The sequence below is a fragment of the Epargyreus clarus genome, unplaced genomic scaffold (assembly GCF_041222505.1).
Source record: "Epargyreus clarus isolate Ecla_fem2 unplaced genomic scaffold, WU_Ecla_fem_2.2 ptg000003l, whole genome shotgun sequence".
Lineage (NCBI taxonomy): Eukaryota > Metazoa > Arthropoda > Insecta > Lepidoptera > Hesperiidae > Epargyreus > Epargyreus clarus.
Window position 1 is genome coordinate 8546037 of NW_027332211.1, and position 27966 is coordinate 8574002.

General features: G+C 33.4%; 3 protein-coding genes across 6 annotated transcripts; 2 read left to right on the forward strand and 1 right to left on the reverse strand.

Moving 5' to 3' along the window:
- Positions 1 to 1060: 1060 nt before the first annotated feature.
- On the forward strand, positions 1061 to 6890 carry LOC140752573 (HEAT repeat-containing protein 3). The gene is made up of 8 exons (XM_073086915.1): positions 1061 to 1275; positions 1360 to 1611; positions 2046 to 2151; positions 2568 to 3086; positions 3850 to 4087; positions 4348 to 4612; positions 5206 to 5505; positions 6657 to 6890. Exons 1-8 carry the CDS (start codon positions 1147 to 1149, stop codon positions 6771 to 6773), a joined length of 1926 nt encoding a protein of 641 aa, XP_072943016.1. The 5' UTR covers positions 1061 to 1146; the 3' UTR covers positions 6774 to 6890.
- A 35-nt stretch (positions 6891 to 6925) lies between these two features.
- On the reverse strand, positions 6926 to 27308 carry LOC140752583 (uncharacterized). 4 transcript variants are annotated; one of them, XM_073086926.1, is made up of 7 exons: positions 26999 to 27305; positions 25473 to 25948; positions 11422 to 11564; positions 10584 to 10641; positions 10081 to 10215; positions 9254 to 9446; positions 6926 to 9084 (listed from the first exon to the last, which is right to left on the reverse strand). In XM_073086926.1, exons 2-7 carry the CDS (start codon positions 25646 to 25648, stop codon positions 8182 to 8184), a joined length of 1608 nt encoding a protein of 535 aa, XP_072943027.1. In that variant the 5' UTR covers positions 25649 to 25948; positions 26999 to 27305; the 3' UTR covers positions 6926 to 8181. The 4 variants fall into 4 exon arrangements, with proteins under 4 accessions (XP_072943027.1, XP_072943053.1, XP_072943036.1 ...); XM_073086952.1 differs by lacking the exon at positions 25473 to 25948 and having other exon boundaries at positions 26999 to 27308; XM_073086935.1 differs by lacking the exon at positions 10584 to 10641 and having other exon boundaries at positions 10081 to 10216; positions 26999 to 27297.
- LOC140752564 (uncharacterized) lies at positions 16788 to 18718 on the forward strand. Its single transcript, XM_073086906.1, has 2 exons — positions 16788 to 16975; positions 17126 to 18718. The coding sequence occupies exons 1-2, from the start codon at positions 16843 to 16845 to the stop codon at positions 18415 to 18417; spliced, it is 1425 nt and encodes a 474-aa protein (XP_072943007.1). The 5' UTR covers positions 16788 to 16842; the 3' UTR covers positions 18418 to 18718.
- Positions 27309 to 27966: the final 658 nt, after the last annotated feature.

The following is a 27966-nucleotide window of genomic DNA, read 5'->3' on the forward strand; positions in this document are numbered from 1 at the left end:
AACAAGTGTATTGGTTATCAGGTTTCGTTGAGAAAATAATATTTAAAAGTGTCGATATAAAAAGATTAAAAAATACTTTTACTCAGGATAGGTGGCATAAGTGAATAAGATGGAATATGTGTTAGGCCGGATCGGTCGGTTAGATGTTGGAAGTGTATGAGCGAAGTCAAATTAATAACTAATTTTATTCTTATCGAAACCTAAATTTGAAAAACCTCTCAAAGATGGTGGCTGAATTTAAAATGTATGTGTATATGTATGTTCTAGGATTATAATTACAGGTCTATTTATGATGTCGTAGGCTTTGCAGGGTGTGGGCTATTTAGTAGAATGTAGGAGTTTTATTTTTAACTTGTAGTTTCTTAGGCGGTAACATAGGGCGGTAACAACATATGTACTTTGCCTACTGCAATTCAAACTTCGACAGTATCTTATAAGGGGTTTATTAAGCGAAAGCTTCATTAATACATAAGAAAAATATCGTTATCCCTATATTTGTTCTAAGGATGTACGGATAATATTATTTTTAACAAGCTATGTTATTGTCAGTTTTAAAGACATGGTTGACATCCTAAAATAAGTGGTAGTTCAAAATAAAATTGCAAAATATTGAAATCAAAACTCTTAATCAGTAAAAAGTGGTTTTAACTGAAAAAAATCTAAGCACGTGGGCATGGTTTTGACCTGTAAGCAGGTGCGTGTAATTCACGGGCAATTTCATTATTTTATTGACTAATGTAACCAGTAAAAATTACTACCAAAGTTTACGGTCAGTAGTTTCTTTGTAGTAATGATGACTTGCTTTTCGATCAAAGGTTTATCTAGGTAAAAGTATTTTTACCGGTTAAGAGTTTTGACTGTAACATATAAATATTTGTTAACATCATTTTAAAAAATTTAGATAAAAAATAACTTATAACATTCTGTTTTTATGTAATAAAATATAAATTATATTCCACGACGATTTATAAAATACGTCTAACTTGAACGCAGCTTTTATGTGTCATGAGATTTTATTGACTGTCTGTATCTACTGTCAAATGTCAGTTCCATGTTTTATCAAATAATCACAATGTCAATGTCACAATTATAGCGCAGCGTGTGAATGTTATTTTAGGTTATCTGAACTCTGTTTTGGCCTTTACCATGGGTAAAATAAGAAAACGCAAGTTAAAAAAAGCGACAACCACTTCGGCTGTCGAGGTCTCTGATGAAGAAGAAGTCCAGGTCGACTCTAAGGAAACCACAATCCAAACCATCTTGGACCAGTTGCAGGTTAGATTTATTGATGAAAAGAGAAAGTTACTTTTTTATATTTATAAAAATTGAAAATTAAAATGACATTTTTCAAAATTCCAGTCGGTAAATATCGAGGAAAAATACTGTGGGCTGCAGACATTTGCGCTGTTCATCGAAAATCCAGATAATGTAGAGCAAATCCTGAACAGGGGTTTAGTGAAGGTTGTAGCGCCTTTGATGATGGACCCGGCTAGCTCAGTTCGGAATGCAGCTGCTGGAGTGCTCAGGAATCTGTCAACTATCAGACTGGAGATATGTGATGCAATGATGGATCAAGATGTCATGACCCCACTTACATGTTACTATCATGAGGTAAATTATTTTTAAATTCTATTCAAGAGTATAATTTTCAAATCTGTTACATTATATCTTAAAAGATCTAGAAACTTGAGCAACATGCTTTGCCAGTGGTTGTCTATAACATTTACAATTTCACTGGTGGTTTGGAGGATGCCTTAGGCTGTCAATTCCAGTTTTTATTTATTCAACTATTTTGACTAAAATCTTCTCAACAACTTCATAATTTCATTTGTGATCTTGCATATCATTGAACTTACAAGAGTAAAAGCAAAAGTGATATTGTGTTGTCTATCCCATATAGAAGATAAAAAAATATATGAATAATGTCAGATCCTTTATCTTCTACTGTTACAATAAGCTAGTTACTAAAATGATTATTTGGATTGTAACTATCTGGTGAAAGGATAAATGAAGAAGCTATTCAATATCTCTTTTTACCATTCTAGCATGCCGAGTCATGGACACCAACATTGAATTCAAAAACAAAAGATGAGGATGCGGAAACATTTATACACTGCACTAATCTATTAATGAATTTGTGTGAAAGTTCAGGTAAAGAAAATATTTTGTACTTTCTTGCCTGTTGTTATTTTGCTTTTTGGGAGATTATAATAGCAGTGAATCATAGTAGCAAGAATACATTACTTCCCATTAAGTGGTGAAGCACTCTGGGGATCATAGAACCTTTGTAAGAGTTGAAATAAACATGTAAAATTGATGAATTAAGCTTCTGTACTTGTTTTGGACTAGAAACTACCAGAGTATAATCCTGGATGGTGTCAATATGACCTTATTTTTTATTTTAAAATGTGATTAAGAGTGGCAATTAATGTACAAAACTAAAATTGTTATATTGTTTGCAAGATGCACCTTTATTTATAAAATTGCAGACATCTATAATAACATGACAGCTGTTAATGCTTTTGATTACTTTAAATATCACCAAAAAAATGTTTGTCTATTTTCAGAGCTAGCAATAAAGTACCTTGGAGACTCAAGAATTCTAGGAATCATGTCCAAATATTTGGACTTGGCAACATTTAGCAAGGATATTGTAATAGCCGTGATGCAGTGCTTATTTGTTGTGGTTGAAGACAATCCCGTTGCAATTGAGAAGGTTAAAGCCAACTCTGAAAAGCATTTGCAAGATCTCTTAGCACACAGTGAAGATGAACCTTCAATGTTGTTAATTAAGACATTGGCTGCAGGAGTTATAATAAAAGCATGTGGTGGTAACATCTCAGCGTTACCAATCAATGTGATAAATCAGATAATATCCATCTTAGCTAAGACACTGTCAGTAGACCATAGGTTAGCTTGCAACCAGTTGTCGAGCAATGTGCCATTGAGTGATGGAGCTGGGAAAGCAGGAGCACCCAAAGGGAAAGAAGCTAAGATCTTAGAAAATCAAATGAAGTCAGTCTCATACATGTTGGATGCTCAACAGACTGCTATTGAAATCTTAGCAAATATCTGTTCATGTGATGGTAAATACTTTTTTTTTTATAATATAGGCGTAGCAGACAAGCATGCAGTCCACCTGATGGTAAGTGGCTACTGCCGCCCATGGACATCTGTAATCAACCCCAGATAGGATTAGATATTCCCACCTGAGGTCAGACACAGATGCGCCGCTACCCCTGAGGACTAAGCTGGAACGCCTCAGAAAAGGCTGTCTCCCTTACCACACCCTTCAAACCGAAACACAGCTGCGCCTAACACTGCTGTTATTAGGCAGAAATAGGTGTGGCAGTGGTGCCACTGGAGTCGAACCACAAAGGGTTCTACCATGTTCAAAATTTTACCTTTTATTACTATTTAATTTATTATAATTTTACCTTTTTATTACTATTTAATTTATTACATAGTGTAATATTGTATAGTCTGCCCAAACTTATAGTCCGCTCTGAAGATGTTGCTTGCAGGTTTAGTTATCATATACTCTTTAATGTAAAGCTGCACTAATGCAGCCATGTACCCATGGGCGAGGGCAGCGGAGGGTGCCGGGAGGGGTCCCGCTCTGTCTTCACCCGGCTAATATCTATAATTTGCTATTACGACGCGACTCATTTCTATATTCAGAGCTGACTAGCAGTTTGGCGTGGACTCTAATATTGCTTAAAATGAAGTGAAAAGTTTGAATGTATATAAATTGTGTTTATATCTATGCAATTATTTAATTATTTAATTATTTATTATTATTTTAATTTTATGTGATCAATAATAATATTCATGTGCTTTTTTCCTCAGATGATGAATCCATAAGTGGTAATGAGTCTTCAGACAGTGAAGAGATGGGGGATGAAGAAGATAATAATTGTATTGGTGAAGAAACATTACTTGCAGAAGACAAACTTCCACCTGAAGTGCTAGAAGCAATCACATCCCTAGAGTTGTTCGACAAAGTATGGGCTAGAACCCAGCTACCAGCTGCCAATGTTATGTTGATATTCAAAGAGAATGAAAGTTCAGAACCTATTTGTAAAAAGTAAGTAATATTCAGTTTTTTTTATAAAATACTAGCTGACCCGGCAAACTTTGTACCGCCTCATATATTTAATTCATTAATATATTTCATATTTACTCACCTTTTAAGCCCTCCCTGGACTTCCACAAATTCCACAAACCCGGGGTTTACATACTCGTTGACACATTGTTTGCGATAATAAAAATGAACCATTAAATATAAAATTAAAATATGATTATCTCTCAAGCAGTAATAAGGTTTTTTTATTGTTTCCTTTACAGGCTCATTAACTTACAAACTAAAGCTTTACTATGTATAAACAACATGCTATCTACTCTGCCAATCGAAAATCTTGGTGGAGTAAATGGTGTTTATAAGATTTGGGTGGACACAGGAAAGCTGATATTCAAAAAAGATACAGATTTCAATCTTGTAGAGTCCGCAACAGCTGTAATGAGAGCCGCTTTGGATAAAATAAAATTGACGAATAACGGAAATGTTAGTGAATGTAATCTGTTCAGTGATTTGGCCTTGTCTGACATTGAGGTAAGTGTGACTTGCAGTAACAGTTTGTTTTATTGCTTTTTGTAGCGTTCAGTTTGATATTCATGACAACTTTGTATTAGTTGCATTTGTAGCTTAGGTATTGCATTTTAAATGAAACATTAGATTATGATTATGCAACTTTTTTACTAAAAGTAAAAAAATGGTAATTTTTGTTAAATGACGTGTCAAGGTTGTTGAATTACTAATTTTGATTGCTCCGGGGCGGCTTTGGTTTTTCATTCCATTATTAACCCGATACAGAGCATGGGCCTCCTCTAAAGTGTGGGGCTTAGGCCATACTTTCACCTCACTGATCCAGTGTTCTATGGTAGATTTTATACACCTTTGGTCTTTATAATTTTTTTCCTTCATTGGTAATGTATGTCCTAATAATTTATAGCCAAGTAACTTAAAGGAGCATGTCTTGTGTATGTCTATGACTGTTACCACTAGGATATGACTGTTACAAAACCTGATGACCAAATGTCCAAATATTCACATACTATAGATAAATTAAACTTAAACAGACCGTTATGTGAATGTGATTCATCTATACTTATAATGATTATAATCAATACCCATTATTGTTACAGATGATGTTAGCAGGAATAAAGGACTGTCAAGTACCAGAGATAAGGTCAAATCTTATCCGCATGATTGGAATACTGGCATTATTACTTGTAAACAACTTAAATGACACATCGTCGAATGTAATATGCACTATTACAGAATTTATTTTAGAGCAGGCTCATAAGGAGAACGAAGTGTGGGTCTTAGCTGAGGCTATTGACACTTTAGTGGATCTATATTCAGAAGATGAAACAGATATCTTAGCTGCTAAAGTTAAGTTAGTTGACAAATTGGCTATACTAGCTCCAATTTTGAAGAATAAGGTAAATTTATAATATCCTACTCTCTTTCAGATTTCGCCTGAAACGTCGTGAAATATTTTAAGATACATTAATTTTTATTTCGATGTCATACTTTCTAATTTCAAAACTGAAGCTTCTCTTATAAAATTGTAACATCTATTTTACCTATTAATGGTTTAAATTTCTAAAAATCCTTCCTTAGCTTACGGCATATAAAGAACTCATTAAAAATTTCACATATCGATACCTTAATTCGCAAATCAGCCAACTGCACTTTTTGTCAAAATGTTTTTTTTTTATATATTTTGATTTCGTTCAACGCCATTTACTCTAAAAATAAATAAAATAAACATTTTGACAAAAAGTGGAGTTAGCTGATTTACGAATTAAGGTATCGATATGGTATAGATGGTATAGAAGGTAGACCCTTAAGTAGTTGTAATGATAATGAATCAGTCAGAAGGTATTTTTACATGTAGATAGTTTGTAATGGGTGTGCTATAAGATTATCTCTCAAAGTGACATGGAAATGTACCAGTATCTTAATCAAACATGAGATTTGTGTAACAATTTACTAAATACACAATTATATGAGTGGTTGACTCCCTTTTCTAGTAAATATGAAGTCATTATCAGTCAATGTCAAGTAGTTATGATAATAATATGAAATGGTCACTTATTTACTTGCAACCAATTACATTATATTACTTAGATAATGATGCAAGTACATGTGGAACTTAGCTGATGTAGCTAAGTTTTATATGCAGTATTGTGTAGCTATGTTTAAATAACATCTACGGAAACTTGGGTTTACGTATGTTTTATATAATAGAACTAACAAGGACAGAGAAAGAACAAGCAATCCATCTTAAAATAGAAGTTAACTGTCGTTAATGGACATTAGTAGTCGACATCTAAAAGAATGGTTATGCTTCTAAATGTTGACTCGATAAACGTTGCGTTTCTTTAGGACTAAGTTATCCAGCAGCATTAAATGAACCACTTCCACGCCTTCAAATAGGTATAGGAGCGGAAACAAAATAGTTATACACAGTAAAGACGTGATGTTTGTAGTATCAAATTGCAAAGATTTCTACCAATTTTAATTGTGTTTTTCATTACATTTTGAAGGTTTTTAGCGAACCTGGCGTAAAACTTGTTCCTCTTTTCAGGCAAGGCAGCAGAAGAAACTTCCTAAAGAATACAAGGTTCTTGTTACCACAGCGAACTCAAATCTACCGAGATTCATAAAGTATAAAAGAGGACGCGTTAATAAATTACACAATTAATTAAGAACATTATATATATAAGACTATTAAATTATCATTATGTATTCTATGTTTTATGTATGTTGTATGTATAACAAAGTACCTATATTGCAGTCGCAATAAATATTTTACCATAAATATTTTCTTTTGTTTTGGGTAAATAAAATCACATGTTAAATAATAATAATTTATATATTAAACAAACGATTAACAAACAATTTATATCCAAAATGTGGTAAGTATTTAAATAGGAATCTTGTACATTTTATTATGACTCAATCACTTACCTTATAGAATGAAGAGCACTTACTAGATTAAAAAATAATAATAATAATGTGTTACATACAAAACGAAAAACCAACCTTCAAACAAATTATAAAATGGTTTTTATCAAATGGAAAAGGTAAAATTTATAGAGTAAAATTAGTTTAAATGTGGTTTTGTAAGACCTCATTTTGAAATACAATTGTAAAAATCGGTAAATTTTGTTTATAAAATTAGTACTGTGACAAGAAAATAACTTGAAAGTGATCTTCTTGTTCGATGAAGTTTATATTTTAGTTTCGTCAAATATGGTAAATTAATATAAAATTACGGACAGATAACGTAATAAAACGATATACGTATTTTTTAAACTTTAAAAAGATATTATGTTGTTTTAAAGGTAAATGCTCTTACATTAAAAGTTATAGGAATAATTTAGATATAATATACACGACTTATTTATTTATCACATGTGTAACACCATAATATTACAACTCATTAATTATGGCAATTACTAAAGTAGTACCATTTAATTGCATACATATTTTAACGAAAGGTTCATACCTATTGTGATTTGCTTCTATATATTTATTTAACCATAAATAAAATAAAATCTGGAAGTATTTTAACAAAATCTATGCACAAGAAAGCGTAACTAGTAAAAAACGTTACATCGTTCAAATTTAATTATTTTAGGTGAATAATTGACATTTTTACTATGAAAATAAGATTTTATTTTTTATCTTGGTGCAAAAAGTGGTATAAATCGATATTAGTTGATTTATCGATATAATCCTAGTCAAGCTTCCTCATGATAATAGTAGATTAATGAATGATGGATGAATGGATAATAGTTAGGGATTCGAATTACTTACGTAAGTATGCGCTTATAAAATATTCTATGGAAAAACCCTATGTTAAATCTTTAGAAGGTGCCTTCATTTCAATAGTGGTGGCATTATTTGCTTCAAGATAGACATTAAAATTAAGACATATAAATATTGCATGTTCCCGTCCTTAAGAACTACATATAAATTTTGAGATCTAGTTATCTTTTAACCTTCTTTTATGGTTTCATAAATATGGACGCGTTAATTTATATATTTATATCTTGTTACAATTTTCCACTTCTATAAAATTTAAATTTCCGTAATGTATACTTTACTTAGGTCTTAATATTTCCGTTCACTGGTGAATCACCATAATGGCTTCTTCTAGGCTTTGGTATCGGATTTGGCGATGATGCTTCATTTGCATTATTAAACTTCTGCCTGATTTCAGATACAGATACAGAAGGCCGTTCCTCAATCAATATGTCATCTTCAATCAGAGCTGAATTCAATTTACTGATTTCTCTTTCCAATTCTCTCGTAGCCATATCGATTTCCATAAATTCTTTCTCCGTGCTGGAAATCGAGTTATCAATACTCCTTTTTCTTACATCATCGTAAATTTTGCATGTAACTTTTTGCGGTTCCTCATTACTGTTAATGTCTACATTATTCTCGTTTAAATTGATATCGTATGCTACATAGCTGCCATCGAATGTATTTGTTAGACTCTTGCTTCTCTTGTTTGAAAGTGAATGGAAATCTTCTAAATTCCCACGACGTAATCTGATGTCATCTTCGTTTACACTAGAATTTCTTCTGTATTTCGCTATATCCACTTTAGGGAATGACTCTTTAGTGAACCCGTCGTCCTTAGATCCTGTATTTTTTACAACTTCGGTAGTACTTACAACTGTAGACTGATTGTCATCATTAAGTTCTTCAGTTTTATCTGGTTTCTGAGAAGAGACGGAGACCTCAGCGGTTGTTGTATTATTTTCAGGGGGATGCGTTTCTGTATTGTCTTTAACCTTATCCTCGACTTTGATAGCTTCTTCTTCCACGGTTTTTACGGTTCTATCTTCAATTTTGACGGCTTCGCTTTTTATATCTTCGTCTTCAGTAATTTTGAGTTCAATTTTTAAATTTAATTCATCTAAGTCTTCATCAGCGTCTACTTTAGTCGTTGGTGCGCCTTCAGATTCAGTTATTCGTAGCTCCAAGCCACCATTCTTAACCTATAAAAAAAAAAACCTCTATAACTTTATTATAATTTATGCATCAACATCAAGCTAGTAACGGCGTGATTACTAGAAAAATATAGATTCCTATAGTTGGCTTCTAGGTTTACATAGTTTTTATTGCGGTTTTATTTAACAATATTAAATCACAGTAAATTAAACCTACCGTGACTTGTGGTATAGTGTCTACTGATTCCGTAGCGTCTACTGAGGCCAACGGAGGAAGAGGTGCAGCGCGCTTTTTCTTACGCCGTGACGCTCGTACCGGCGGAACAGGGCATTCTTCGTCGAAGGGATTCGTGCTTTCCATGCTAAGACGAGAACCCATTATGTCACTTCGGGCCATTCGAGGCGTGACACTGGAAATAATAAACCGTAAAATAAATGAACATTATAATACAAGTAGAAAATAAGGAACTATTACAATAAAGCGTAAATTATGTTCATGGATTTATTTATGAATGCTTGCACATAATATAACACAACATAAATAAAACATTTATCAAGCTAAAGTATCTACAACGAACGTGGTCTTTGGATAAGTAACTAGTTACTGGCGCCAATGAAGTGTTTTGTTGAGTGCATCTTCAGTGCACGTTATTATGATAGGTAATAGTTTTTAAACATTTTTGTAAGCCTTCAGTCAGTTAATATTTTCGATAAGTGTGTTGGCCACGGTAGGTTTCTTTGCGAGACACCTGTGCGAATTCCAGCAGTTAACCATAAATACGTTTTATTACTTCCGCTGTGCTGTAACTGAAGGAACGTGAAGTCTTGCAAACCATTTGATCTCGATTGATCACTGACCGTGGACATCTTTTCAAAACCCAAAATAGAACAGAGGACTACGTTGGAACGCCTAAGTTTGTCTTGCTTTTTAAATGAGAACACTAGTCCTACACAATGCTATAATTATGTCCGAAGAATTTGCGACGTTAATTCCGATACAATTAAACCACAGACACGTCTATCATAATTTGGCCCAACACTTACTTGGATATGTTGATATCTTGGTGAGAACTGCGAAGTCTCTCCTGGAACCGCGATCGTGGAAGCGGCGTGACGGAACCCCCGTACACGTAACGGTCGGCCACGCCCACCGGCGCCGTACTACGAGACATTGAAGAGTCTGAAATATAACACGTTTTTCCTTTTAATTGATAATAAACAAGATAGCTTCTACTAGCTCTATTTAAAGGTAAACTAATTATATCTAGTTGAATCACAGTTATAGGTACTGTTTTATATTTAGTCGTATAAGTGATTTTAAACGATAATTAGGTATATATATTTTTACATAATATTATTGGCAAATAATTCTATTAATAATTATGTGTACTACAAGTAATAGGGTAGCCCTAAAATAGCCTAGAAAGTTATGTGGTCCAACTAAAACAACATATCAGGAGTGCAGCAAGGTTCTACATTAGGTCCATTTTTAACTATTTAGTAAAACTATTAAGTTTTAGTCACGGCTGACATGATCGCTATACTTATCTATTGCGGGTTTCAGATGGTAAAAGCGTCGTATCATATGCCGACAACTACGTAGAACTTGAAAAAAATATGATAAAAAATAATATTAGAAACGCATTTAAACATTTTCATAATAATATACCTATTTTGAGGATAAATTAAAAACAATGGTTAACATTATAAATACAACATAACTCTTGACTTAAATGATTTTAGTAGAATTTTCCGTATAGCTCTTAAGATTTTTGGACAACAGTATGTCTGTGTGCTGATGTGTTCTGGTTTGAAGAGCATGCTTGGGCAGGTAGATAAGTTGTCATGAGATTCTAGTAAGATCTATCTTTTATCCATCAGTTATAGATATTACCTACATTGGCTGCAGCATAGTGATTAATATGAGTATCTTATTATTATTCATTGCAGCTACATTAAAAAATATTTTATTCTATATTCTAAGCTCAGAGTCAATAATTATAATTACGCGGAGGTTCTAATCAATGTCACTGTCGGTAAGCAAGTTGTAGGTGACGATTGTTTCCATTGAAACCAAATTTGTTTCACCCCCTCTATCAAAATTTTAATATATGTACCTACATTATGTATTTCTTTAGAATTTCATTACTTGTTATAACGGTGAAGGAAATCATCGTGAGAAAACCTACACCTGACTACACGCCTGAGAAACGTTGGAAAAATAAAATCGTTCTCAAATGTATGTGAACTCTAAGAATTTGCATTTGGCGTGATGACTATGGGCTAATTAATTTGACTCTGAGACGAGACTCGTGTCCAACAGAGGAACAAGAATGGATTGACGACGAATATGTAAAATGATTAAATTCACTAATTCACACTTACATTGCATAGCTCTTCTAAACACAACAGGGCTGTCTCCATTAGATTGGTGGTTAGACGGCTTACTGTTGTTGTGTGTTGTACTTTGCGTTTGTGTTGCCGGTTGTTCTCTCTTCTTGCCTTTCTTCATGAACGATCGCAAGGACCTGGAAACAAACATTAACAATTTATTTGACGATTTCTCTTTTAACTTTAAGTGAGTTATAGGTATATATTACGCGTTACGTAATACTGCATAATATACCACACGTATAGGTATAGGTAATATTTCCACGTTACCATCTGCATTGTTTCATTTTCGCTAAGTTCAAACTTTTCAAAACTGCACCGAAATACAGACATCGTATGCGTTAAAATAACGTTAGAAAATAGTTAATAGATATATTGAAATCAGAGACACGTCAACTTTATTCATGTCTACATGTACCTAGAAATGATAACCTTTCTGTCTTCATGACGTATTCATAACTTAGCTAAACAAAGAGCAGTCTGTAATAACTCGAGTGCACTTACACTTAAATAGAATCAGAGCTGGGTCGGGCTTCTAGTTCAAGCATAATTCGCATCAATCAGTGCGTCATATATTAGTCATGACATGACTTATCTCTATCCGTATACTTTATGGACGATATTTTAAACTGGGCTCCCAGCCCATCAAAGAATAAATAAGGCTATTATGTTCGGCAATCCAATTTCCATTGTACGCAACAGGAGTTCTCGGCTCTCACAGTCGGGTAACGGATGTCTGTAGGCGCAATACTGACAAAAGTAATGGAAGTTTAGTGCACTTGATTCCACTTGAGCGGCCGCAATTGTACCGTGACGGATGGACGGATGAGCGGCCAGCTCGCACGCCTACCCTTACTTGGTTGTCACGCTTGGTCTTAAAACATGGTACGTGTGGTTTGTGGTTAGGTTAGTACAAGTACTTCATAGTAAAACAAGTTTAAAAAGCTGTAAAAAAATCTCAGACTTCCAAATGCCTTTTCCATACTGTGCAATACTGTGCATGCCCGATGCTAACTAAAAACAAAACGTTTTTAAAAATTTCTGACTCTGATTTTGTACAGGTTAACATTAGACGTAGCTCATGTATCATTACTTGATAGTTTGTGATTACATAAAAATACAAATAACATGGTCAACTTTTACTAATAAAATTTTTTTTCCTCCTCTGCATAATAAGGTAGGTACCTATCCGTAAAAATCGAAAAACGTGTGCGTTCATTTAGGTATAGCATAGCCAGAAAGCTCATCGGTAAGGATCATTATTTATGAATAATAGTAAAAATGACAAAACATGTTTCTCTTTCAATATTTAGTTTAGGTAAAGGTATTTTTTGTTATCTAAAAATTAACATCACATACCTAGGTACACGCGTAGGATCATAAAATATGTTTCTATGCTAGTCTCTGCTTAGTGTCAACGTAGGTAGGTACATAAATCTGCATTAATGTATAGTAGTTCTATCCTTGACAAATATTAGAGCCATTTTTATTACATAAAGCGAATTATTCACTATTTAAATGTAAGTGGTACATTATATGAAACAAAGGATAATTGTATTGAGGGTAGCGATAAAAATGTTGGAACAAACTTTTTAGAATGTGAAGTAGGTAGTGCGTACGAAGTACGAATTTACACTGGGGTAGTTTATAATAGCCTGCTTGGCTATTATAAACTACCCTAGTAAACATTTTTCAAACTCTTGTGTAAATTCAAAACGTAGTTAATATGTGATACTCGTATATACAGAAGGTAAAAAAAATAATTGTGTGACGGATTCGATAGGGTTCGAGAGCCAGTGGCCAAAATTGATATCAGTGTGGTAATGGACAAATGTGCAAAAATCTCAAATCTTTAGTCAGATGGTAAGCAGAATTGTTTTATCAATAACCTTATAACAACATACAAATGCATACACATACAATTAAGCGCACAGAAGACAATGCCGATGTACGCACATGCACACGTGTTGAGTTAAGGCAGTTAACCATTTTATTTGCCCTACTTGAGTTGTGCGATAGCAGGTTTTGTAAACAATGTGCAAGCGTAGGTATGACATTAAATCCTCTAGGTCAGACATGCAGATAAAACGGGATTTGACCTGCTCTTGAACCATCTGAGCGCCTTGCGACCCTTGTATCGAACATAAACCAATTTATGTTTATTACTTATAAACAAAGGTCTTTTACTGAAGGACGTTTTAAGAACACTACATAATGATATTGTAGTTAAGGCAGGTATTTTTTGTGTTAAATCATAAGTGGGTAATATATATATGCAATGAAAACAACAAAACTGACAATGTCGGAAGGAAAAAAATGAGGTATCCACAAATTAATCAACTTGTTTAGAAATTCTGAAACTTGTAGTTACCTAATTGCAGTACCGACTGCATTTGTATCGTTATATAAAACACAGCATGATTATCAAAATAACAATACAAAAGAAAAATAAATTAGTGTAGTGTAATTGATCTATAAATCCAGCATTCAAATGCCTTATTTGCAAGTAAAAGTGATTGTCATGATTTCATTTGATCGTATTATCTGCTTCGATGCCAAACAATACGCATGGTCTGTTTTAAAGTGGCAATAGACGTTTCTGTATCGCTACTTACCTACTTAGCGTACACAGAATTCACATAGTGTGATTAGTGATAGTTGATAGGTAACCTAACCTAACCTAACCATTTGTCGTTAACTCATTACTGTCTTACTGCTGGATACGGCACAGTAAGTGTGGTTTAGGATTAATATTAGGTTTGACACCCTCTTGAAAGGCATTGAAAACTTAAGAACTTTCGGGCTTTTATTTCTTATGCTTCTAATATTTTTAATATGCACATAACTTTGACGCTTCAGATGTTCACGCCAGGGATTCGAATCACAGGCTATCACTGCCAGTGACCATTACCTGACATGTTATCCACCTAAAATGATCACATATTTCCATTGTAGTCACGTACCTAATATTCGGAGTAGCCATCTCGTACAGTTTTACGAATTTAATGCTCTAATATCCTACGAGGTTGGGACCTTCGAAATATAGGTGGCGATAATGAGTGGATGGATGCCACTGCTGCTCTAACCAAACAATGATGTATAAGTATACCTGCGTGACCCACTTACACACTTGGAAAATGTTTCATGATTTCGAACATGAATTTCGTTCAACATGACTCACTTAATCCACTTTATCTTTTGTGATGTCATTGTTCAAGAACAACAGTACATTTGTGTGCTATATTTACCTACTCATTATCTCTCCGCCGTAGCATATGGTATTTTGTGTACATTAGGTAATATGTCCCTGCTCTTAAAGGTTTTAAAATTACTTAATTTAACCTCTAAGAGCCTTAAGAACCTTTAAAAACCTTAAGAACCCTTTAATTTAGGTATCCAAACCTAGGTTCGTCAGTCTCAAGAATGTACAAAGCGATTGTGTTATTTTGTAACTAATGCAATGCACACATCATTATATATGCATGCATTAGATAACGACAAACCAGCTTAGAAGAAACTCTACTAAAATTATCGACAAATATCCACGTTTGATTGATAAAATTAAACTCTTTTTACGTCTCTACATTCGTCTCTACATTGATCTTAGGAATTATGAAACATGAAACATTAATTATTCCCTTATAGTTTTCAAAAACTCCTAACGTTAGGTCAATTTTGAAGTCTACCAAAAAAATAAAAACACCTGCCATTTATCATATTTATATTTTTATCTCATTACGTCTAAATGAGGAAGTTTTGCACAATGTATTTTTTAATAAACTGTAGAAGTCGCCGTAAGTATAATTGTGTAAGTAGGTACCTACATGTAATTTTATAAATTTATTAATTAATGGAAACTTTTAAATATAATAATTTTATTACCCATTGTTACGGTTGAGTATTTATAACTGAATTTTACTAATGAAATAAATGCACACGTTAAAACGTTAAAAGGTCGTTAGCACGGTCTTGCATACATAGATAATTGTGTCTTTTTCGAAACTCAATGCTTATAATTGATCTGTTTCAAAAGTGCTGTTCTAGAAAAGATTGGTTAGATTATTTCCTATGGTTTTCAACACATTGACAGGCTTAGGCCATAGGCTGTCGGACTGGCCAAGTGCTTGTAGACTTCACTTACTTTTGCGTACTTTTTTTGAGTTCCCAAGGGTTTATTTGTGATATTTTCCTTTAGTGCTAAAGCAAGTGATAATTATTTATGAGTACGCACATGCTTCGAAAATTAGGAGTACCAGTTGGCGGTATGAACTTGGGATCCCCGGATGGAATGCCCTAATTTCGAACAATTATCTTACTTATAATTTCCCAAAGCTCAGAACAACCAAACGGAAATTATTTTTTAAATATGAACATAATACAAACAAGTCTCGTATTCACTATTGTATAAATCTTTCACGCTTCAAGTGGGTACCACATTATTCTTTGTGTGAACTTTGGTTCAGAAGCATTTAGTCACAATAAGTCTACTCGCGCCGGCCAGTCGGATCGTAGGTATCAACGAGGATCCAAGCCGACAGTATTGTGTTACCGTAGAATTGCAGATGACAATATTAATAAGCGACAATAAATTGAAAGCGTATCCAGCTTCATCCCTTGCGAAGGTTACACTAAATTAGTTTCTAGGATCTGCGCATTTATGCTGATACATTGTTATGACTGCCTTTATTTTGTTTTATGTTTGTTATAAAAATATTGATAGTTTTCTCTTTGAATACCTATAATCTACTACAGCACAACCTCTTAATAATTGGAACAATGCGGCTTCCTCTGAAAAGTTGCAAAACCAATTTTTAATCTTTGGTTAAAATTATAAAAAAAAAATCGGTTTGTAACTTTTAAATGTGCCCCGTCAAAACAGTTTAAAATACTTTTAAAATTAATATAATAAGTAACATGTAATTTTTTCCCGGAAATACGTAAGTATTCATTTACGGTCAAATTTTAATATATTTATTCACTAAAATAAATAAAATGTGTAATATATTCTAAATAAAATGTATGATCCCTATTAGTCATGACATGGGGCTCTTCAAAAAAGGTGCAAAAAGAGCTCTCATACAAAGCCGGCGATGCATTGGCGACTCCTCTGGTGTTGCAAATGTCCATAGGCGGCGTTGACATGACTACTTTCCATCAGGCAGCACGTCTGCCTAATCGTTAGGTTAAACTATGAAAAAAAAAAAGTCAACAGGGGTCCTAAGAAAAATGTAACAAAAAATATTTCTTTCAAAACTCTACGTATGTATAGTGCCACCAACTTTTCTGTTCAGTAGACAAATCTGGAACTAAAACAAAGCCGACCGCCATTTTGAAATGTCATTCCGCTGTCAATGCTTTGAAGTGTGAGTGCTCTTTGTTTTTCGATTCGAATATAATTGTAATAAGTGATTAAAAATGCCTAAGCCTCTCAAAAGTGATGCACGGGTCATTATTTTAAAGGTTTTAGATTTCATGAGGGAAGAAAAACGCCTGCTCGCTCCGAAAATACCGTTTGAGAAAGTGACAGAACGCGTCGCAGCTGCGACAGGTTAGTGTTGCTATGAAGTGTTGATAGTTAATTAATAGAAAGTCCCGCGTAAATATTTCAGTTATTTTATTTTACTTAGTTAAAGTGTCACTGAGTATTTTTGGTAGTAAATGTTTTTTTATACTTCATGTATTTATATTTTTGCTACAGGAGTAAGCGAACGATTTGTTTACAAGCTCATGAATGAAAAGAAAAAAGCTGAAGAAAGTAATGTCAAACTATCTACTCCCGGTAAGAATAGAGAAAGAAAAACAGGAAAATTGGACATTGATGATTTTGACATTGGCGTCATACGGAGAAAAATTCATGAATTTTATTCATTTAGGAAAGAAATTCCGACTATACCAAAATTATTAAACATACTTAGAGAAGAAATTGATTTCTCTGCAAAACGTGAAACACTTAGAAAACTGCTGCATAAAATAGGATTTCGTTTTAAAAAAACTAAAACAAATAGAAAAGTGCTATGTGAGCGTAATGACATAACTGCGTGGAGGGCTGCATACTTACAAAAAATTCGTGAGAATGAGTCTGGAGAAAAAAAACCCGTCGTTTATTTAGATGAGACCTATATACACTCATCTCACTCAACTGACAAATGTTGGCAAGGCCCAGATGTTGAAGGTGATTTGGAGCCAGTATCAAAAGGGAATAGGTGGATTATAGTTCATGCAGGAGGCGAAGAAGGTTTTGTAGAGAATGCTCTTCTTGTGTTTAAATCAAACACTAAGAGCGGTGACTACCATGATGAAATGAATAATGATAATTTTAAAAGATGGACTATTAAGAAATTGCTGCCGAACCTGCATAAGCATACTCTTATAGTGATGGACAATGCCCCCTATCACAGCATTTGTGTTAATAAATGTCCCAATTCAAACCACACTAAGGCTGTCATGCAATTGTGGCTGAGGGAGAGAAATATAGAATTTTCTGAGCAAATGACGAAACCTCAACTGCAAGAATTAATAAAGCGTAATAAACCAGCTCCTGAATATGAAATAGATAATCTATTAAAAAGTCATGGCCATTCTGTTCTCAGGTTACCGCCATACCACTGTGATTTGAACCCAATCGAGATGGTTTGGAGTTCAATGAAGAGAAATGTCGCTGAGCGAAATGTTGGTAAATCTAGTGCTGAAATGCCCCAGTTAATTCAGAATGCATTCGATAAAATAACAAAAGAAGAGTGGAAAAACCATTGTCACCACGTAAAAAGAATTGAAGAAAAATACAGGAACAATGATGGATATTTAGAAGAACCATTCATTATTAAGTTGCATAGTGATAGCGAAAGCGATTCAAGTGACTCTGATGACGAATTATGTAAATCACTTGGCACAGGCACCTCAGGCGCATCGTCATTATTTCGCTCAGGGATGTCTGGTGTGGAGCCCCTCGAAGTTAGAGATCATGACCATAATTATTTTTATAAAATATAAATTTTATTTTTATAAAATATACATAATTATAGTTAATAATTCTGGACTTTTTATTTTTCCTGTCCTAGAATATCATTTAAGAATTAAAATTTGACATTATTAACCTAATTCTTTTTTTTTAGGATGTTTACGAAGGTTATTTATCTTTTTAAATATTTTTTACATATTTTATCTAGTAAAAATCATAGGTCTCAAAGTTGTTGAGCTCCCTCTTCAGTAGGCAAATATAATTATATGGTAACATTGGACGCTGCACTAGCGACCCTGTCAACTGAACAGATAAGTTGGTGGCACTATATTGTATTTTATTTATAATGCTTTATCATCTGTATACACCTAATCTAATTTATCAAATACACTATCGAATAACAGATAAGAAATATAAAACACGACAACGATTGATTAGTGTTTCGGATAGCTAATTATTTTTTTCAAGTGACATTGTACCTGCCAGCTGTGATTGTAGAGCTGTTATAAACTGAATGTTCTTGAAAAGTAATTGGATTGATTTGGTTATAAAGTGACTTTAGGAAATACGTGTAATTAGACACTTAGCTATCTAAAGTTGCATTTTTTATTTATATGCTATTATTGGAAGGCTATGATAACATTCAGAGAGCTTTAATAAAATTATCGAAAATGCGTTGTATACAATCGTAGCATAAATATTGAAATGTTCTTCTTTTCCCTTTAATCTAAAGTAAATCTTTTTTTCCTCTATAAAATTATAGGCGACGCAATGTCTGATTACATTTTTAATTTTATTTAAGTATTATTTTTATGATTTCATATACCTTGTAGTCAATTTAATACCTACTGGCATAACATACCTAACATAAAAAGAAAAAAAAAAACGAACAGGAAAAGCAAATAGAATGTAGCTACAACGTACGTAACGTAAATAAATTTAAGTCTGGATTTAGCTTTCGCTATTAAAACCGTTCCTAATTTTTAATGCGCAATTAGACAGTCTTATTATAAATTCAGCAAAATGACTAGTGCTTTAGGCCGGGCCTGCTCGTTTTTTGTCGACTGTTTTTCAAACGGTAATTATTACCCGTAATTTTATGTTAATCTATTCGAATGAATTTTAATACAAAACAACAAAATGTAAGCAAGTCTCATAGTACTTACTCCTAAGTATGTAGGTCATTTCACGACCCGCGTGGCGGAGCGGTAACCATGCCGGTCTGACACGCAGAGGGTCCCGGGTTCGATCCCCGGTCAGACAGATTTCTAAATGATGAATTTAGATTTCTGTTTCTGGGTCTGGGTGTTTGTCTATTTGTCTCTGTGTGTGTCCATAGCACCCACGACACAGGGAATCCTAGTGTGGGGCTGTGAGTGTAGAAAACGTTTTTTTTTTTTTTCATATGTAGGTATGAATGTATAGTGTGAAAAGTGAATTATATCTATTACACTAAGTACTCCAATGGAAAGTACCGAAGTTTTAGGTAACTTAAGAAACAATCCATTTAACGTGGTTTAGAGACTAGCCTTTGATGGCCTCATTTTAGATTTTCATAGGAATTTTATCATCGATTGTTACATATTTCCCAGCTAAAGAATGTTACATATTATCTTTGTTAATTATACTCAAAATATAAACACGTCTTTTTGTGCGTTCTGGAAGCAAAACTATTTAATTTAATATCTTGTCATAAACTGCTTTAGAGACTGCCTGTTTGGTTTTAATATTTACATGCACGAGCAATATTAAGGCAATTTTGTAATGAAATCTTGGACTAGTGCCAAGGCACGTCCATTAAATAATTTAGCCTCATGTTGCTACCACGGCTTGCCTGTGTTTGTAACTTTTTCATACGATATCAATGAACATTAATTTTGAATCGTCCGTCTGGCGTCAGGTATTGATTCTCAATTAAGAATATAAATGGAGTTATTTTTATTTGAAAAGGAACTTTTGGTTGAGGCTGAGACGTTGTGTCAATTCCGATAATTATGAGCTTTTTTAATTTTTTTTGTTCGACTTGCGGAGGCACTGCCGTGCCTCCAGATGTACGTATAAGTTAATAAGCAGGTAGCCTACATTTGGGTTTCTCCGGTGGTAGAAATTTTAGCAGGAAAAACAATGTCACAGTTAACTCATTCGGTTATTTTATTATTTACGTAAGGCATGATACTTAACAGCATCTTAAATAAAATAGTGTTCATGAGACTATGGTATTTATTTTATTTTCAATCGTTTAAAAATTGAAGAGGAAAAGGGCATTAACACTTCTCCGCACAATATGACTTGCTGCATTCGTCGTATGACTAGATATATCAGAATTCAAAATTAAATTAAAAATAATTTTCAATAAAATTATTTGTTATTATGTTTCCATCATGGCGTTATTTTCCACATTATAAATAATATCTCAATGTTCTTGTGATTCATTTAAGATCAAAGTACAACGTCTGATTTATTATTGTAGGTATCTCAGGGTTGTGAACTTATGATGGGTTCGCAAGCAGGTATGCATTTATGTGGATATTAGTAATATAATAATTCAGACGTTATTTCGGATTTGTTTTTACGTTTAATAAATGATGATCCTTCTCCCGCGAAATTCTTTTCACTGTATGGCGAAACATATAATTATTCTAATTAGGTAAGTTCTTACGTTTATTTCTTAAAAATCAGACTTATAAGATCCTGATTCGGCAAATTGTAAATTCTTATATCATGGGCTTACAACATCATAAAACACATTACTTCTTCGAAAAGAAGGAAATAAATACCGTAACTTTCGAGTTCCGGTATTTCAATATAGGTAAACTATAATTCAATAATTGTTACAAATTGAATTGGACACTGTTAAAAAGTTAAAATATTACCAATTAATTATTTAGAAAATAGAAACTTGAAACAAAGAACAAGTGCAAGTATCAATAAAAACAAAACACTTCATAACTGTATCGAATCATTAGTAGGTCAATCGAAAGAAAAGAAACTCAGCGCAAATGAGGTAATTGTGAGTGTTTGCGAAGACCGGCTGCATTATTGTTATTCATTATTCACAATTTTATAATACCTCTGTGCGTTACGTTCGTATACTTTTAATAAATGATATAATATTTAACGTGAAAGTTTTCAATAGCATACGTCTATTTCTCTTACAAAGAAATGAATGCACACACATAATGACGTTTATTGCCAAATCATTGCTTTGCTTCTTATTTTATTATTATTATCTTTTATAAATTGACATTATATACAATGTGATTAAGTATGGGGGCTTTAATTAAAAAATAATATAATAAAGGGAATTGTAACATTAATTTTAAGAATAAATGATCTTAACCATACAAATTTGACTAAAACAGATACTAAAATAGTATCACTATACTTATCAACATCCAAAGTCTCTACCATTTTAATAAAATGTATAATAAATATATTCTGTTGAAACTATTAAAAAAGTAACTGAGTGGGTACGATTTCTAAATTTTCGAAAGATTTATCCGGAACCGCGTCTATACTACAAGTATATTCTTTTGAATACGTATTATGTATTACGTATGCTTATTTAATTTAGGCACTTAGGTAAATGTTGGTTGATAGAGTATTATAGTTACTTTTTAAGTTATTGATATAATTAAATTAATATCCATTATGATACGATCTCGATCTTGATGGACTTTATTTATATGCATGCAGGAGATTAGTCATCGCATTAAATTAGACAGAACCAAGAGCAAATGTTTGTATGATACCCATGTTCTCGTATACGAGTAAATATGTACCAAATTTGTCTGGTCATGGTTTCCTTAAAATAGCCTAAGTATTTTATTATGTATTAATCAAACTGTAAAAATAATTAGTACTAAATCCACCAACACAACTTGAGTTTTCGAAAGCAGATTTCGATCAAATGATTGAAAATTCAATTCATTATTATATGATTTTTTCGCGTATCCTTACTAATATGCTCTGTATGTAACTATTTACATGTCTATACATATATGTATTTACAATGTGGTACTAATTCACTTCAATTATTAACATAACACACAAGCTTCATATTCGCATGAACACATTCTTGGTAATGGAGGATAAGATATAGGATGTTAATCACGTATTGAATAATATGTGTTTCTTCATTGTTTACAAATCACCAAAGTGACATCAGCTATATAAATACCCACGTGACACCCCTGAATTACTTGCGCTATTCGTGGCAAATATAATTTTAAGTCAACTCAGAAGGACTTGCTCCTTCTGCAAAACTAATATTAGCGTATGATAAGAATAAATCCAGATATCACTGATAAGTTTACTTTTTATGTTAGCACTACAAACCTACAAGTAGATAGAAGGTTATATACACACATTGTACAATCTTTGATTTTGATATAATCACTTCATCATCATCATCATCAACCCATTACTGTCCCACTGCTGGGCACGGGTCTCCTCTCATAATGAGAAGGATTAGGCCATAGTCCACCGCTGGCCAAGTGCGTATTGGTAGACTTCACATACCTTTGAGACTTTTTTTTTATAAATCTCTCAGATATGCAGGTTTCCTCACGATGTTTTCCTTCACCGTGTAGCAAGTGATAATTAATTGCTAATACGCACATAACTTTGAAAAATCAGAGGTGCGTGCCTGGGATTTGAACCTCGGACCCCTCGATCGAGAGGCCGAGTTTCTTAACCACTAGGCTATCACTGCCTTTATAATCATATAATCACTTAATAGCATCTAATTACGTAATATAGTTTCTTAATATTTTGAAGAATATAATACGTAATCCAGATATCTTAATATGCACTGAGATCTACATCAAGAAAAGTTAAAAATTAGTTACGTTTGGTTGTTTATACCTTATCTACTTCTGAAATCTTAATACTTAAGAGAAATCTTATTAACTTTTACCTTAAGATGGGGTCAGTTAATTTCCCTCTTAACATTGACTTTCACAATACATACAGTGATTCATTTAGTTAGATAATACACAGCAAGCACTCAACAATAAAGAATATAAAGTTAATTATGAAGGCTTACTCTTGTGCGCATTTTGTCTAATACCTATTATGACACTAAAATAAACTAGGCTACTTGTTAATTAAAATCTAAGTGCTCTTAGCAATTAATTGACTACCAATCAGGTGATATCATACATACTATGTAATTGTAGGAAGGTTTGTACATCTAAATGTTTCAATCAAGAAATCGGATCTCAAAGTTGATCTGTAAATAACTCAAAATATGGTACGTGTTTACATTTAACCTTTAGCAGGTAGCAGTAACATTTGATAATCTCGCGGGATAAAAGCGTTATAGAGAAAAATATCATGATCAAATAATTAATAATATTATCCTGTAACACGTGTATATAATCCGGTACATTATATAAGTAAATGGCATGGGGTACATAATAATGTGATGTCTACTACAAAATACATTATTTCTAAGTAGCGTACTTAAATAAAATTTATAAGCCTATTACTGTACCCTCACTGGGCATGGACCTGCACTGAATATGATTAAAGTTTTAGCATAGTCCACTACACTGATCAAGTGCCAATCTGTAGAGTTCACACACCTTTGATAACTATGCATTGACTATATAATGTAAACATTGCCAAATACTTATGTATAGCCAAAGCGTCAAATTATGTCCTTGTGATTGTATTTAAGACTTTTAAAGTTTGTTTGTTACTTGCCTGACTTGTCAAAACTTTATTATCTCACGAAGCATTTTTAAAACTGACAGATTAGAAGTCCTTATACATACATTACGTGTAAATTTCACGATAAGCGGGAAGGTGACGGCGATGGCATTTAAAAATTCTAGGTAAGCGTTTCGCAATAACCACGTAACTATAAGGCAAAACAATCCACTTAGGAGAAAACTTGGTACTGTGCATACTGCATGTACTTTGCGGCTAGCAAAGTGACCACAAACCTTCCGGGTGCAATTTCAAGATACAATTATGTATTCCAATATATCAACTTGTCTTAGGACTTTTGAGATGAATGTGGGGTAATATACTTGACTTACTATGTGGTAATCATCTTTCAGAATCTTTTATAGACGGAATAAATTAAATAAGGATAAGATTTTACATGAAATATTTATATTGAATATCCCATCGCGGTGGTCGAAATTCGACCGTAATTACTAAACTCTATATTACCCGAAGTATAACATGAATTGTTCTCAATTTTAATATATTCAATAAGTAGATTATATTATATATTTGATTAGATACATAAGTTGAATGCAGTTTTATCTATTATAAAGATTATTATGATTTTTTCGTCTACCTTAATTTTCGAGTTATTTGGAAAACACCCATTATAGGCAAAATATGTTTAACGGTTAAGCCATATTTTAAGGTAATAACTCGTTTTTAACATAATGTTGTAGTCGCAGGTGACATTGTTACAATTTGACTATTAAGTTAATTAACATTACTAATATGTATAACAATGTATGTTTTAACATATTTTATTTAATAATTTTTAACAAATAGTTATAATGAGCATATAATATTACGCATTAAGGACTTTTTTTCCATGTGAGCTTTAACTAACTTTGTCACACACCGCCGTGCACGAAATATTCGAAACAGCGATCCAAAGTTTTCGCTTACAGTATTAATATACCTACCTACTTAAGTAAGTACCTATAAATATTCTTGAAGTATATTCTATATACCTCTTAACTCTGCTTCTGCAAGGCGAATGTTACCCTGACATATCTTAGTTTAGTATTCAGTTACATTCGAAATTTATTACTGAAAAAACATTAAAGACGTCTGTGTCGACGTAAAACATTAATATAGAAATACTTGTATCCATCTGCCTATAACTGCTTATTGCATTTATCTATTTTAGTTTAAATAACTAAGAACATAAAGTGCAATTTTCCTTATTATATATAACTTCTTATACCTCCTTATAGATTAAATCCACACTGACACGACAAAATAATTAACGGTGGAAGAGCGTACATTTACTTAAGATAATTATCTCCGTCATAACCTCTATCATACTTTAGCCTTTGGAATAATTAAACTGTAGTTAAAGAAAACTTACCAAGAGTTCTTCAGGTCTTTGATTCCGGAGAAGCTGATGCTATTGGTCCGACTGAGTTTTCGGCCAATAGTCCAAAATCTTATTTTATTGTGGTTGTCCTCTTCATGGAAGGGGTTGAGATGTTCAGGGTAGTCGTGAACGGAGACAGTTTTGCGAGGCCCCGCCATGGTAGTCATTATTACTCCTTAGGTGATTTGCCTTAATAGTTTTACATAATAGGTACGAGTACAATTTTCCAGGCGTCGTCCACTTCGTTTTTTATCCGTTATCACACTAGTAAGTTATCACGAACTGATAGCGTTGAATCGCGTTATCGCGGGAGATAATTGCGTAGGGTTTGTTTTCGCGGCGAGGGACGGTCGCGCGGCGTCGCGGCGCTCGGCTCGCGGCTGGAGGCACACTACCCGCGAGCCCGCCGCTCCGCCGCGGCGCACCCGCCGGCCCGTTGCTGCAGCGTCACTACACGATAAGTCCCGCTGCATTTGATGCATATTAGTTACACGAATAAATAATAAAGTACGCACATTCACCTGATATTAATAAAATGACAGTTTCAAACCAGTTCTTTTCGTCAAGTTTAATTACTCTGGCCAATTAGTTACTCATTACTAGCTAACCTGCGGTCTGCCTGCGTTTTTATAACGGTTGATTTAACTGCCTACTTGATATTAGAATTTAATTGACTGAGAGAATTATAGTAAAGAATTTTGAAGTGCGGTTATCAAGGTATGTATGTCCGGTTTGCGAAAAGGTAGAGCTGGTAGAGTATTGTTGCTAAAATTTAGATAACTAATAGAGGGCTCTACAAAGGTTATTTAACTCGCGACTACATTGTTGACTCAAGAACTGATGAATAACGATGCGTCAAATTCATTTAAAATTAATTCTTCAGCATTCGCATTATGCAGATCACCTGTCTTTATTGCCTACCTACAGGTAACTGATTCAGTCATGTTCGATTATACATAACCTTGCCGCCCATGCCTGGCCATTAAAGATTTTATAGGTTGGTGTGTATAGCTGACGTCAAACTTATATCGCGTGCCTCTATGTATAACTAATTAACATGACGATGTCGCATCAGACCAGCGTCACTCAGAAACGAAGGCCGAATAAACTTTGGAATATATTGTTTGTTTTAATGTTGGTATAAGAAGTCAGAGTATATTTTTAAAGTATGTGATTCGTACAGAAGCACAAATATTACGTAATACACCTAACCATCCAACGAATTTGTGTCAATAAGCATTAGAGAATCGATGACAAAGCAAATAACTTGTATAATAGTATACTAATTACTATTTCACAACAAAGACACTGTTGGACATTCATTTTGAATAAGAATTTTATGTTGTAACATCTTTAGTGGAAATAAAACACGCATGCAATTGAGTAGGTACCTCTTTAGACTTAAATGGCTTATATTTTTTACTTTGCTTGCCTAGGGCTGAACGACGAACAGAAGTGATTAGATTTTGTAATCAAGTATGGTCCAACTCTAAAATAAGTTAGATTGACCAACATACCCGTGCAGGTATGATATCGATCCACGTTTCAGTTGCCACTACATTCATAGTTTATTCGCCCCGGTTTCAGCAACTTTCTTTCACCTTCGGGCCCGTTCATAATGTCGGATGTTTCATTTATTAGCGCGGCAAGACGACGGACTGCGGAATGGGCGAATTGGCTAGGTGCCTGCTTATACAAAACGACTTAGTCATCGCTGCTTTTGTTCTTATTTCCACTATTTAACTTACTATTGTGCCACGCGTGTCGGAGTATAAAGGCATATTGTATTATACTGTAGAAAATTGGTCTGATAGTAAGTAACTTTAGTAACAGTAAATAAATAAGTACATGTATTGGTATAGATACAGATGATACTGTAATGAGTCAAAATGTGCATTGAGAGGTCAATATTCTTGAGGTTGTTGTGTTGGCATCGGTTACCAGGGTTACCAACTCTTTGAAAAATATTTACCCCTACAGTGAAACGCAAAACAAAATCGCCACCATTATTTAAAAATCAAAAACAAATTAGAGGTTTTGTAACCACATCTTCGTAAAATATGATGATCTTTTTTTGATTTATACTTCAATATTTTTATACATAACGTTTTTTTTTACAGAAAAACTACTTTTATTTGCGAAATATATGAAAAAATCATTAAATCCTTAAACACCGCGATAAAATTAAAGCCCTCAACAAAAATTATCTACTTTCTCCCAACATTAAGGGGAATTACTAAGTTGGCAACCCTGTCGGTAACAGACCGGCGATTTATTGGAAGTCCACAACGTCTTCTGAGCGACAGGATATCGCCTCTACTAAGTAGGGCCCTTATTGCGTTGCGCCATCAATTGTTCGATATCGCTCATTCATTGACTGGGTCAATCGCTAATTAATGTTATCTGAATGCAGCATACGTTTACTTGTTAATAAACCTATTGTATTTATGGATAAAACAACATCCTCAGCCTACATCACTAAATA